Raw genomic sequence first — 15080 nt, 5'->3', positions numbered from 1 at the left:
AGGGAATGCACAGAAAGGAAAAACAGCCTGTAGCCAGCACTCTATTGGCTCCAGAGGAAGAAATCCCTGGTTTATGTCCTGAGGGAGCCGGCTCAGAGGCCACCTTAGTGGCATTTGCCAGGTGGTTTAGCAACTTTGTGACTGAAATACATTTGCAAAGCCCATTTTTAAAAATCCAGGACAGCCCTGGTTGGCGTGGCTGTGGACGAAAGGGGCCTGGGTTGGGCATCATCCCTTGCACCAGATTGTTGCTTTGATTCCTGGTCAGGGCACACGCCCAGGTTGCTGCTGGATCCCTGGTTGGGGGCGGGCAGGAGGCGGCCACCCATGTTTTTTGCTCTCACCTTATCAGTGTTTCTCCCTCTCCCTTCTGTAAATAATCTATTTAAAAATCTTCAGCCCGGCCCACCGGGCTCTGATTGAGCGCTGACCTATGAACCAGGAGGTCACCGTTGGATTCCCCCAGATTCCGACTGGGCTGCTGGCTGGATCCCCCGGGGGCGTGCAGGAGGCGGCCAACCAGTGACTCCGATGTTCCTCCCTTCCCTTCTCTGAGATCCTCTCCCCTCCCTTTTCTGAGATCAATCCAGTCCGTCCCCCCCCCCCGGAATCCAGCCCCCCCCCCCCCTTAGAGACTCAGACGGGGTGAAGGTGCGTGCCGGTGCCCACTGAAGTGGGTGACACGTGTGATTCCTGACAGTTTTCCTGATGGTCCACTTTCGCCCCCAACTTCGAGGCCGTTGTTAGGACTGTGAAGTAAGGAAACTATTTCCTGATTTCCCCCTAGAGTTACACAAAGGGCCCCGCAGGCCCCCCGGGACGGTGCTGGGCGAGCCGTGACCTGCGGGTCCAACGTGGAGGAAAGCAGGTCTCCGGGAGTCCCGGCGGCAGCCCTCGCCTCCCGGGCGCTGTCAGAAGCTTCACCTTCCGGGGCCGCCTTCTCGCCCGAGGGGAAGGGAAAGGAGCTGGACGACAGGCCTTTGGCGCGGCCACAGGGGCCACCTCCGGTTGGAGGCGTGGCTAAGTCGTTCAGACGGTCGGGGCCCGAGTGCCGCGCGGAGCGAACGGAACCCGCGGAGAACCGCCCCTCGCCCGGGTTTACCGCGCGGGTCTGAGGCGTTCCGGGCTTAGCCGGGGTGAGACGGTGAGTGCCCAACGCCGGGCGGCTGTTGCGGGTCAGACGCTGAGGTGCCCAACGCGGGCTGAAATGCGGGCTGAGACGGTCCGAGGGCAGCGCAGGCTTAGGCAATTGCGGGTGAGACCGGTGAGTGCCCAACGCGGGCTGGAGGTGCGGGGGGAAGGCGGCTCGGGCGGCCCGGAGGGGTCGGTGGGATGGGCCGGGCCGGGCCTTCGCCCTGCGCGGAGGGGCCCGGGGGGCCAACGGGTGGCCTTGGGCCACCTCGATGCCCAGACGGCGCCGGGGCCGGTGTGGCCGGGGGTCCCCGCCGCCGGGGAGAGGCTGAGTTTGGCTCTGCAGGCCGGACCCCGGCGGAGGCCAGCAGCGGCTCGCTGCCGGGCGGCCCAGTGCGCCCGGACGGGAGGGAGGACGGGATGGGGCGGAGTCACTCCGGGAGGAGCTGGGGGCTCAGGCTGCTCCGTGTTTCGGATCTGCAGGCTGAGGCCGCGCTGAAGATGTGCGGGCGCACGTCCTGCCACCTGCCCAGGGACGCGCTCACCCGGGCGTGCGCGTACCGGGATCGGCAGGGCCAGCCCCGGCTCCCCGAGTGGAGAGACCCGGACCGGTACCGGCCCTCCTACAACAAGAGCCCGCAGTCCGACAGCCCCGTGCTGCTGTCGCGGCTGCACTTTGAGAAGGTAACCGCGCTGTCCGCGTCGTATTGGCTTCTGGCCGGGGGGCGGGAGGGCCGCCAATTACCCCACCTCCACCCCTGCAAAAGTCTGAAAACCTGCATATAGTTTCTGACTCTCCAAAAACTTCACTAATCGCCTACACTTGACTGGGAGCCTTGCTGGTAACAGAAACAGTAGGTTAACATATTGTTGCACGTTACGTATATTATACACCGTATTCTTAAAATACAGTAAGCCAGAGAAAAGAAAATGTTGTTAAGGAAAGTACATTTACAATGTTTATTGGAACAAATCTGCATATAAATGGACCCATGCAGGTAAAACCTGTGTTGTTCTGGGTTAACTGCGTTTGGTTTGCTGTATGCTCAGTCTCTGAGACGATATTTAAAACCAGCCTTTATTGGACCCCCGTTGAGAACCACTCTGGGCCTCACTGGAAGGAGTTTTATTGGTATCTTTCAATCTTGCAAGATGATTCATATTCTTCAGGCTCAATTTAAGTGCCTTCTTTATACAAGGCATACCACTCTTAGTGCATGTCCAATTTACATGAGCCTTGTATTTGAATACATTTTTTAAAGGCAGCATCTTTCCAACCACACTGGTCATCAGGGTCATTTGAGTATCTTAAAAAAAAAAAGGCCTCGGCTGGTTGGCTCAGTTGGTTGGAGCATCATCCCATATATCAAAAAGGTTGCAGATTTGATTCCTAGTCAGGGCACATACCTACGTTGCTGGTTCAGTAGGGGCACGTATGGGAGGCAACCAATGGATGTTTCTCTCTTTCTCTCTCTCTCCCTTCCTCTCTCTCTAAAATCAATAAACATATCCTCAGATGAGGATTAAAAAAATTTTTTTTCTTTGCTCGGCTGGTGTGGCTCAGGAGGCAGCTGATCAATGATTCTCTCTTATCGATGCTTCTATCCCTCTCCCTTTCCCTTCCTCTCAAAAAAAAAAATTTAATGTTTTTCCTTTTTAAATAATAATAATATTTCCATGCCCCTTACCAGTCATGTTGAATCAGAATCTCTAGGCCTAAGGCAGCATTAAGACTAGCCAACTTAAAACACCTCTGATGTTTCTTGAAGGTTGCAGAACAGAAGTTTCTGTTCTCTCTGCTTGTTTTCAGTCTTTTTATGCTTATCTTTTATTGAAGCTAGATGTATTTGGTTTGGTTATCTGAAGTTTAATTGCATTCATTGTGTATTCACCTATTGTAGTGTTGGAGTGACCAATAATTTATAATCGTGTTTTTGTTCTTTGCTTTATTTTTATTATAAGCATGCATGTGATAAAAATGCTTCATTCCAGAAGTTAATAGTTTCTCTGAGTCTTTTGTTTTTTAATTTAAATATTAAATATCCTTGATATGTTTTAAAAAACATGATTATTTCCATGCAGGATTTTTCTGTGTGATCCATAATGCTTAAATGGCTTTATCAAGCTGATTATACCAGTGCTACATACTCTTCAGAACTCTTGTGATAGATAATATGGTAGTCAAGAAAGACTCATTTCTACATTGTAGGGATCACATTATTTTAAAATAACCTAATAACATTTATCTTTTTGATTGAATGAAGCCATTTACATGAAATAGTTTATTCTTGCCCAGCTGGTGTGGTTCAGTGGTTGAGCATTGACCTATGAATCAGGAGGTCATGGTTTGATTCCCAGTCAGGGTATATGCCGGGGTTACAGACTCAATCCCCGGTGTGGGGAGTGTAGGAGGCAGCCGATCAATGATTCTCTCATCACTGATGTTTCTGGCTCTCTCCCCCTCTCCCTTCCTCTATGAAACCATTTAAGGAAGCTTTTTTTAATGAGAGGATAATCAAAATAAAATGAACCTTGACTGGGAGATAAAACATGTTTTCAAAGAAGGTATACAGTAATTTGAAATGAAAAGAGAGAAGAATTAAGTGTATGAGACTTACTCTTTTTCAGCTTTTTTTTTTTTTTTGGTACTACCTCTTTAGAATTATAGAATGAATGTTAGCTGGAAGAATAATTTTGTTAAACAGATGTAAAGGCAAAAGTGTAGAAAGATTGTGACTTGTCTAAGGTTACCCAGTTAGTGATGGATACAGCTGGGACTAAGGTTCAGACCGCTGACCCCACTTGAGTAAATGCTTCCCGGAACTGGGAATGGGGAAGGTGGAGGCAGGCCCTAGCAAGTTTAGACCTCCTTTTCTGTCAGTGGTATGAATTTGCTTATTGATGTAGTGTTTTGACTCCACATCTGTAATAAATTTTATTAAGATTGCTAGGCTTTCCTAATTTTGATAAATAGTTGGTTTTCTTTTTCTCAAACCTGTAAATTGTAAAGCAAAATTAGAACCATTTCATCAGTTCATTTAATCCATATCATCAACGGCCAGTACATATGTATAGATTGCAACATTTACATTTGAAACCAGTGGTTTGCAAATTACTTCCTCTTTCATTTATCTACCTCAGGATTACAAGCTGTTCTGGTCACAAGTCCAAAAATGTAGAGGAAAGATGAGTAATACTGAGCAATATTTTCAGTATTTTGGCTTTGCAGCTGCTTTTTTTTTTTTTTTTAATGTTTTTATTGATTTCAGAGAACGGAAGGGAGGGGGAGAGAGAGATAGAAACATCAATGAGAAAGAAACATCTGTTGATCTTCTGCCTCCAGCATGACCCCTATCAGGAATGGAGCCCACAACCCAGGCATGCGCCCTGACCAGGAATCAAACCATGGACCTCCTGGTGCATGGGACAGTGCTCAATCAACTGAGTCATACTGGCCTGGCTGCAGCCACTTTTTTTTTTAAAAATATATTTTATTGATTTTTTTTCAGAGAGGAAGGGAGAGGGATAGAGAGTTAGAAACATCGATGAGAGAGAAACATCGATCAGCTGCCTCCTGCACACTCCCCACCGGGGAGTGCAACCAAGGTACATGCCCTTGACCGGAATCGAACCTGGGACCCTTGAGTCCGCAGGCCGACGCTCTATCCACTGAGCCAAACCAGTTAGGGCTGCAGCCACTTTTTATTCATTATTCCCAGTAGAGGGCAGCCTCACGTTTGGGTTTGATTTACAATTATTCAGTGAACACACTCAAGTTAAAGGTGATCACTGGAATTTGTAAGAGTAAAGGTTTTTCAACCTTGGCACTATTGACGTTTTATGTGGGATAATTCTTTGTTGTGGGAAGCTGTCCTGTGCATTGCAACATGTTTAGCAATATCACTGGCCCCTACCCACTAGATGCCAGTTGTATCACCCAGGTCATAGCAACCAAACACAACTCCTGATAATGTCAAATATACTCACTAGATGTTGCGCATCCCTCTCCCCACCTGTATCAGGTTTTGGTGGTGATGATGGTGGGGGTGGGTAGGTGTCAAAATTGCCCCATGTTGAGAACCTCAGATTTGAGTGTTGTCTTGCACATTTCTGATGAGACATCATTTATTTGGCCATATATAATGTTATTTATTTTATTCTCATTCTGCTTTGAGCAGGGGTCCCTTCTGCTTGGAAGGCACATTGGATTCTCGAAGAGAGGTTAGGGTTAGGTTTACAAAGGCTCTGTTTTCACACATTTTTTCTTCTTCCTATCCCTGATGAGAGTAATGCTTGGGTTTACATCCTCTATCCTACCATTTCTTCCAGGGTTTTCTTTTCTTTAATTATACTGAACACTTATTGTTTTGTTTTTCTTTTGGCATACAATTGTCAACCAGAGGTCACTGGTGTTAATTCAACACAAACCAGAATCCCTAGTTTGGGGTGTGGTGAAAAAAGAAATCTTATTCAGTGCAAACAGCTCAACTATGACACAGCACGTCTGTGAAAAGGCAGGGCTGTGTGGTGGTCCTGGGGCCAGGCTCCTCTCCAGGTGGACAGTTCTGCTCTGTTCTTAGCTGGTCTGCTCCAGCAAGACATCTTCAGTGTTTCATCTTTGGTGTTTCAACTCCAGGCAGGGAAAGGCAATTGTCAGTCTTTGGTGGAAAGAGAAGGTGTGCTTTTAGAGCCAGAGAGTAACTAACTTAACCAGTTAACTGCCACACGCCCAAAACAGAAACCATCCCCACACGCCATGATATTTTGAATTTAACTTAAAAAATCAATTTGCAATGAACATTATAAAAATAAATATATTACTCACAATTCGAGTGTTCTTGAATATTTTCAACTGAAAATTCTCATGAAAAATGATTTTAAAGTTGGTCAGGGCTACCACTTAGGGAAAACTTTTTTTTTTTTTAAATATATATATATATATTTTTTTTTAAAAATATATTTTATTGATTTTTTACAGAGAGGAATGGAGAGAGATAGAGAGTTAGAAACATCGATGAGAGAGAGACATCGATCAGCTGCCTCCTGCACATCTCCCACTGGGGATGTGCCCGCAACCCAGGTACATGCCCTCGACCGGAATCGAACCTGGGACCTTTCAGTCCGCAGGCTGACGCTCTATCCACTGAGCCAAACCGGTTCCGGCTTTTTAAATATATTTTATTGATTTTTTACAGAGAGGAAGGGAGAGAGATAGAGAGTTAGAAACATCGATGAGAGAGAAACATCGATCATCTGCCTCCTGCACATCTCCCACTGGAGATATGCCCGCAACCAAGGTACACGCCCTTGACCAGAATCGAACCTGGGACCTTTCAGTCCGCAGGCCGATGCTCTATCCACCGAGCCAAACCGGTTTCGGCAACTTTTTTTTTTTTTTTTTTTTTTTAATAGACGCGCATGGCTTGTGGGGAAGGGCCACCGCTTGACATACAATGGGTTAAGTAGACAAGAAGTCCCGCTACTGGTCCCTGATTGATCTGCCCTCATGCAAATGAGGATGCCAAATCTTCACAGTTCAGTTGGTCCAAAAGAGACAGTCCTGATTGGTTAGAATGGAACTGCTTTGATTGGTGGATGAAGAAGCTGGATATAGTTGCACAGCGCTGATTGGATGGGGAAATCCTCAGTCTATTTGGTTGAAAATAGGATTCCAGGTACTCCTTTTTAAAAAATATATATTTTATTGATTTTTTACAGAGAGGAAGGGAGAGGGATAGAGAGTTAGAAACATCAATGAGAGAGAAACATCGATCAGCTGCCTCCTGCACAGCCCCTACTGGGGATGTGCCCACAACCAAGGTACGTGCCCTTGACCGGAATCGAACCTGGGGACCCTTCAGTCCACAGGCTGACGCTCTATCCATTGAGCCAAACCGGTACTCCTTTTTAAAAAAATATATTTTTTTTATTGAATTCATAGAGGAAGGGAGTGGGAGAGGGAGAGAGAAACATCAATGATGAGAGAGAATCGTTAATTGGCTTTCTCTTGCACACCCCCTATTGGGGATCAAGCCTGCAATCTGGGCATGTGCCCTGGACTGGAATTGAACCTGGGACCCGTCAGTCCGAAGGCCGAGGCTCCAGGCACTCCTTCATGAGGATTGGCTCAGATGGCGAAACACAGCGCAGGCAGGCAGCTTAGTGTGGGCTTCTCCCTCAAGTGAAGTTTGTGTGAAAGGCCCCTGTATAGAAATGGCTACTAGGCTCTGTTTTTTAACCCTTTGCACTCCGCTGTCCCCTCTCAGGGGACATCAGAATTCTAGCATATCACTCGGATGTCCCCTCTCAGGGGACATTGCAGTTTATTAGTGATTACGGGGAATTGAGTTATTTCAACGCAACTTTTTGAGACATGCATGTTTCCCTGAAGTTTTATCTTGAAATGGCACAAGAAATTAAATCAAAATATCGTAAAATTACTAAGATATATACAAGAAATGTCAGCGGGTTTTGTGTCGGATTAAACAATAAACTACATATTCCCGATGTGGGACAAAGAAAACGGGACTGCATTGTGTGTTCTAACAGGAAAACACCTGGTGGCAGGCGTCAAACCACTTATTACTGTCAAACATGCACTAATCAGCCTGCAATGCATATTGGGGAGTGTTACAAAACTTATCATACTGTACAAAATTATAAACAATAAAATATTGTTTTTTTTGCAAATATACATTCCTCGATGTCACCCAATTCATATAAGTCCAATATCATTATAATACGTTACTTGGTTCCAAAATTATACTAAATAATACGAGGGTCTGTAAATGCACGTTTCCGCCGCAAAGTAGCGTCGAGTAGCTGGTAGCCAATGTCCAGAATGGTTCGGAGTGCAAAGGGTTAAATTTGAACTCAGCCACTGGGAGCCTTTCTTAGTAGATATCTTCTTTCTCAGGATCCACACAATTTACCTAGGCTGCCTCTGTCTTTAGAGAGGAAAACACACACACACACACACACAATTGATTCTCATTTATAAATTCTGTGTTTGCAAATTTGCCTACTTGCTAAAATGTATTTGTAAACCTCCAAACATGGGTATATTTGTCACTCATGGACAATACAGGTGTTGAAAATTTGAGTCACCTAATTGAATAAGACAAAGCTCTTAAAAAACAAACAAAAAATGAAGCTCTACCTTCATGTGTGTGTGTGTGTGTGTGTGTGTGTGTGTGTGTAGCTCTACCTTCTTGTTTCAGCTCTTACACTATAAACAAGTGTCCTTTTTGCAGTCCATTTAGTGTTATGTTTTATGCATTTGTGATTTCACTGTTTAAAACTGTTCCCAAGCATAGTCCTGGAGTGCTTGCTGGCTAGTATTCCCAAGTGTAGGAAGGTTGTAATATGCCTTACAGAGAAAATACATGTGTTAGATAAGCTTCATTCCAGCATAATTTACTGTGCTGTTAGTCATGAATTCAACATTAATAAATCAGCAATATATGAAATAGTGTCTTTAAACAGAAATACACGTTAAACAAGATGACATATTAATCAGTTGATGAAAATGTTGTCACCATTGGCTCATGGGAAACAAGCCCTGCATTTCCCCTAAGAGCAGCAGATCAGTATTTGCTAATTCGGTGTTTGCAGCAATGTTGTAGAACCTGTCGTGAATAATGAGACTGGAGTATGTGTATAGAAAGGGGATTGACTATTCAGACATGATTTTGAAAGAAACAGGACAGGATCTTACCAAGAGCACAGTGGAAGGATTAGCTTTAATTAAAAGGGAAGCTCTTCTTGAGACACCACTAAAGATGATTCCTTTCTTGACTTTCCTCATTCTTTTTTCTCTCTAGGTACTTTTTCTTGGACTCTACTTTCCCCTCATTTCTCTTTTTGTACCTCTAGGTTAAATCCCGTGCTTGATTTACTCCCTTAGAGACTTCGTCCTAATGGCTTTAAGTCACCTTTATAATTCTAACCTAAAAAAATACTCAATTGCAATTTGTATGTGTATTCCATGCCACACATTTTAATGATTCTCCAAGGCAGGTATTGTTCACTCTATTTTGACAGAAAAGGAAAGTTGAGGGTCCAGGAAATTGAAACTAGTCCAACTTCGTAAATAGCAGCAATTTTTTTATCCGAGTCTTACGAAGGCCTTATTTTTTCCTCTGTACCAGAGGTTGGCAAACTATGGTCCTCAGACCAAATCTGGCTCACTACCTGTTTTTGCAAATAACGTTTTATTAAAACAGACCCAAGCTCATTCATTTGTTTTTTGGCTGTTTTCTCACTACCAATGGTGGCAGAATTTAGTTGCTTGAGTCATTGCAACAGACTATATGAACTCACAAAGCCAAAATTATTTACTTTCTAGCCCATTACAGAAATAGTTTGGTGACCCATTTTCTCTATCATGCTGTCTCTCTCCTAAGTTTAATTCTACATGCTTTTTGGACATAGTAAACAGCTCTATTTGGATCTTATTCTAGTGACTTAAAATAATCCTTAATTATTTTTAAGAATTGATTTGAGAGAGAGAGAAACATCTATTTGTTGTTCCACTTATGCATTTATTGGTTGCTTCTTGTGTGTGCCCTGACTTGGGGATTGAACCTTGGCATATCAGGATAACACTCTAACTAAGCTACCTGGCCAGGGCCAAAATAACCTTTATTATGTTCACTAGTGAGAAATTAAGACAAAGCATTGCAGATATTGTTTGTTACTTCCCTGCAGTCTGGGGTCTCAGCTGAAAAGACTTGTCATCTGGGGCTAGAATCATCTAGAGCAGGAGTTAGAAAACTAAAGCCCTCTGATCATTTTTGTAATGAAATTATATGGAATATAGCAATATCCATTTACTTATCTACTAGAGGCCCGGTGCACGAAATTAATGTGTGTGTATGTGTTGGGGGGGGGCGGTCCTCAGCCCGGCCTGCACCCTCTCTCAATCCAGGACCGCTGGCTCCTATCCGTTCACCTGCCTGCCTGCCTGATCGCCCCTAACCACTCTCAATCCAGGACCGCTGGCTCCTATCCGTTCACCTGCCTGCCTGCCTGATCGCCCCTAACTGCCTCTGCCTCGGCCCCTGCTGCCGCAGCTTTGTCCAGATGTTCAGCTGTCCAGTCTAATTAGCATATTATGCTTTTATTATTCTAGCTTGTCTATGAATGCTTTGTCCCTATAACAGCAGTTATAGTTGCAACAGAGACTCTCTAGCCTGACAAGTATTTAATATCTGGCCTTTTATTTAAAAAAAAATTTGCAAACTTCTGATCTAGGGGCATCTTCACTTATCTGGCAGTTGATAACCTGTGGCTGTTAACTTGTGCTGGTAGCCAGAGTACCTACATGTGATCTCTCCACACAGCCTGGGCTTTTTCACAACATGGCAGCTCAGAGTTCCAAAAGCAGTGTCTCAGCAAATAAGCAGGAAGCTGACTTCCTGACTTAACCTTAGAAATCATAGTGTTACTTGTGCCACATCCTGCGAGTCACAGCCCATTCAGATTCAAGGGAAGGGAACATAGACTCCAGCTCTCAAGGGGGGAAATGGGAAAGATTTTTCAACCATTTATTTAAATTGCCATGTCTAGACTTGCTACTGTTATCAGAAACTCAACATGTGACCTTTACCCAAATCAAACCCTTCAGAATTTTTGTTCAATAGTGGCATCATTATTTCAGTTGTCAGGGACTGAAAACTTAATCATCCCTGTTTTATTTTTCCAGTTGCACCGCAGTTTCATTTTTCTATCTTTTAAATGTTTTTTATTTTCACTACTGTCACCAGAGCTACTGTATCGTTATCAGATCCCTGGACTATTGTAGTAGCACCGAAAATGTACTCTCTACCATTGGTTTCTTCCATGCGTACTATGCTATGCAGAATAGTGTGTATGTGCACTTCAATCTGTAAATTTTATCAAATTCTCAAGGGCCAAATGCCAAAAAAAGTATAACAACCATGTGTTGGGGGCCAAAACTGCCCCCACATTTGGAAAATTTTAGAGGGACTCAACATATAAGGCATATAGTGGCCAAGCTTTATAACAGTGAAAAGATACACAATAGAATCAGTAAAGGGAAAAAAACACAAGTAGAAATCTGGAAAATTTTGTGTACATACTTCCTTATGTTCTCTTCTTGTAAGGCGAAAAACTAAGCACATTCCTTAATAGACACTAATTAAATGTTTGTAGGAACAGAATCTCTTTATATCCCCTATTCTACCCAAGCAGAATGTCTTACATTCCCATAAATATAATTGCTAAAGAACACAAGTTACATCATGATAAATTACTAAAATTGTTTTCAAGTAGAATCTTTCCTTTTTAATAATCTTTTCTCTATTCTTTGTGTTTCGATACTAATAGTAATGTAATGCATATGTTAAACTTGGTTTTTAAAATTTTATTATGATCTCACTGGATCATATTAACCTTTGGCAGGGTGCAGACTCATCTGAGCGTATCATTGCTCCTATGCGATGGGGCTTGGTCCCATCTTGGTTCAAAGAAGATGATCCTTCCAAACTGCAGTTCAACACGAGCAACTGCCGTAGTGATACCATAATGGAGAAACGGTCCTTCAAGGTAGGTAGCTCATCTAGGGAAAGGTACTGTTTATGAACAGAGCTATTAGAGCCTTAGGTACCTGAAAAGTAAAATAAGGTTCTCTTTGGAACCGCTCTTAAGGTCCCAAAGTGTTGAATGCTGTTTTATTTATTACTGTGTAATAAACCATGCCAAAGTTTGGTGGTTTAACAAATCAACTATATTATTTCTTATATTTTGTGGGTTGACTGTGCTCAAGTGGACAGTTTTCACTTGTGTAGTTATAATCAGATGACAGCTGGGGCTGGATGTCTAAGATAGTTTCTTTTTTTATTTTTTCAGAAAGGAAGGGAGAGGGAGAGAGAGAGAGAGAAACATCAGTGATGAGAGAGAATCATGGATCGGCTGCCTCCTGCATGTCCCCCACTTGGGATTGAGCCTGCAACCCAGCCATGTGCTCCCAACCGGGAATCGAACCTGGGACCCTTCAGTCCACAGGCCAATGCTCTATCCACTGAGCCAAACCAACTAGGGCTAAGATGGCTTCATATATATTTTTTTTAATTGATTTTTTACAGAGAGGAAGGGAGAGGTAGAGGAATAGAGAGTTAGAAACATCGATGAGAGAGAAACATCGATCAGCTGCCTCCTGCACACTCCCTACTGGGGATGTGCCCGCAACCAAGGTACATGCCCTTGACCAGAATCGAATCTGGGACCCTTCAGTCTGCAGGCCGACGCTCTATCCACTGAGCCAAACCTGTTAAGGCTAAGATAGCTTCTTTACCCACATGTCCGACATCCCAGATGGCGTGGGTAGAATAAGTGAAAGCCTTTCCACGTGCACAGCTGGGGTTGTCAGGGTAGTCAGGCTTTTTACATGGCGTCTGGCTTACCAAAGCTCATGATTCAAGACAGTAGGGCAGGAGCTGCAGGATTTTGTGACCTAGCCATGGAAGTCATATAGCATCACTTCAATGGCACGCTATTGGCCCAGCCCAAAATCAGTGTGGGAGGGAACTACATGGGAGATGAATACTGGGATGCATGGTTCATTGGGGAACCAACTTTGGAGACCAGCTACCACAAGTGCCTATTTGTTAGCTATTGCTGTTGTGTACATTTAATCTTTTCAACATCCGTGTGACGGTGACTTTATACATGTGAAAACTGAGGCACAGAGAAATAACTACTCTAAGATCACACACTGGCAGACCCAAGATTATTTTATTTTTATTAAATATATTTTTATTGATTTCAGAGAGGAAGGGAGAGGGAGAGAAAGACAGAAACATCAATGATGAGAGAGAATCATTGATCGGCTGCCTCCTGCATGTCCCCCACTGGGGATCGAGCCCACAACCCAGTCATGTGCCCTTGGCCGAATTGAACCTGGGACCCCTCAGTCCACAGGCAGATGCTTTATCTACTGAGTAAAACCAGCTAGGGCGATTATTATTTTTAAATATATTTTTATTGATTTCAGAGAGGAAGGGAAAGGGAGAGAGAGATAGAAACATCAATGATGAGAGAGAATCATTGCTTGGCTGCCTCCTGCATGCCCCCTACTGCAGATCGAGCCTGCAACCCGGTCATACGCCCTTGATCAGAATTGAACCCCAGGCCCTTCAGTTCACAGGCCAACATTCTATCCACTGAGCCAAACTGGCTAAAAATCAGACCCAAGATTTTTTTTAATGTATAATTTTTTATTTTTAGAGAGAAAAAGGAGAGGGATAGATAGAAACATAAATGAGATGAGAGAGATACATCATTAATCAGCTGCCTCCTGCACACCCCCTACTGGGGATATAGCCTGCCACCTGGGTATGTGCCCTGACTGGGAATTGGAACCAGTGACCTCTTTGGTTCTTGGGTTGATGATCAACTACTGAGCCACACCGCCGGGCAGACATAAGATTTTAACTCAAGTCCATGAAACGTGATTCTATCACTAAGACCGTATCTTGCTCACATTTTCCCTCAGGTGCCTCTGGGAAAGGGAAGACGCTGTGTTGTTCTAGCAGATGGATTCTATGAGTGGCAGCGATGTCAGAACACAAGCCACAGGCAGCCATACTTCATCTACTTTCCCCAAATCAAAACAGAAAAGGTATCAGCAGCAGCACTCACAGTAAATATTTAGAAAGATACAGAGGACTAATCTAAAGAAGGACATTTTTTTTCTTCTCTCATAGTGTTTTATTGATTTTGAGAGAGAAACATAAATTTGTTGTTTCATTTATTTATGCATTCATTAGTTGACTCCTGTATATGCCCTGACAGAGGATTGAACCTACAACCTTGGTGTGCCAGGATGATGCCCTAACCAACTGAGCTACCTGGACAGGGCCTTCATAGAGTTTTTTAAAATTAGTAGCTTTATTGATTATAAAAGTGATATAATTCACTTTTTAAAATTATGCAAGTCTGATTTTTTCGTATATTTAAAGTTGTGCAACCATCACCACTATTTTTAGAAAATTTTTAAAAATAAGTTTTTATTGATTTCAGAGAGAGGAAAGGAGAGGGAGAGAGAGGAACATCAATGATGAGCGAGAATCATTGATCAGCTGCCTACTGCACACCCTCTACCCGCAACCCAGGCATGTGCCCTGACCGAGAATCGCACTGTGAGCTCCTGGCTCATAGGTCGATGTTCAGCCATGGAGCCACATGGGCTGGGCACTTTTCTCTCTCTGGGATTCTAATTACACATGTGTTAGATAATTTGATACTGTCCATAGTTTTTGGATGTTCTTTTCTGTATGCTTCATTCGTTTTTCTTTGTGTTTTAATTTGGAATTTTTAATGACCTATGTTTTTTTTTTTAACAGCTTCAGAACCTTCATTTATTTTTACGAATTGATAAAATATATTTTCATTTTATTTGTATTTTTTTTCTGAACCATTTGAAAGCAATGGTATCTCATCCATCAGGAACTTAGCGGGTGCCTCTTTTTTTATTTTTATTTATTTTAATCTTTATTGCTGAAAGTATTACATACGTCCTCCTTTTCCCCCCCATTTACCCCAAGCCCCACCCCCATCCCCTCACCACCCTATTGTCTGTGCTACTATGATTCTTTCTTTTTTTTTTAAATTAAATCTTTATTGTTCAGATTATTACAGTTGTTCCTCTTTTTCCCCCCCATAGCTCTCCTCCACCCAGTTCCCTCCCCACCCTCTGCCCTTACCCCTCCCACTGTCCTCATCCATAGGTATACGATTTTTGTCCAGTCTCTTCCTGCACCCCCACACCCCTTTCCCCCCAAGAGTTGTTAGTCAGTCCACTCCCTTTCTATGCCCCTGGGTCTATTATATTCACCAGTTTACTCTGTTCATCAGATTTTTTATTCACTTGATTTTTAGATTCACTTGTTGATAGATATGTATTTGCTGTTCATAATTTTTATCTT

General features: G+C 43.5%; 1 protein-coding gene across 5 annotated transcripts in view; it reads left to right on the top strand.

Annotated features, from left to right (window-relative positions):
* Positions 1–1136: 1136 nt before the first annotated feature.
* HMCES (5-hydroxymethylcytosine (hmC) binding, ES cell-specific) overlaps positions 1137–15080 on the top strand; it is a 23237-nt gene continuing 9293 nt past the window's right edge. The window contains exons 1-4 of one of the 5 annotated variants that reach the window (XM_023756151.1): positions 1137–1144; positions 1615–1815; positions 11557–11700; positions 13649–13795. In XM_023756151.1, coding sequence (XP_023611919.1) covers positions 1633–1815; positions 11557–11700; positions 13649–13795 — 474 coding nt within the window. In that variant the 5' untranslated portion in view covers positions 1137–1144; positions 1615–1632. Of the gene's footprint in view, positions 1145–1206; positions 1223–1614; positions 1816–1867; positions 1986–11556; positions 11701–13648; positions 13796–15080 lie in introns of those variants that run through there. The other 4 variants (XM_023756153.1, XM_023756150.1, XM_023756154.1 and 1 more) reach the window with 4 other exon arrangements.

Source organism: Myotis lucifugus, unplaced genomic scaffold, assembly GCF_000147115.1.
Source record: "Myotis lucifugus unplaced genomic scaffold, Myoluc2.0 scaffold_90, whole genome shotgun sequence".
Taxonomy (NCBI): Eukaryota; Metazoa; Chordata; class Mammalia; order Chiroptera; family Vespertilionidae; genus Myotis; species Myotis lucifugus.
The sequence above is the reverse complement of the archived record's forward strand: the minus strand, read 5'-3'. Positions and strand labels throughout refer to the sequence as shown.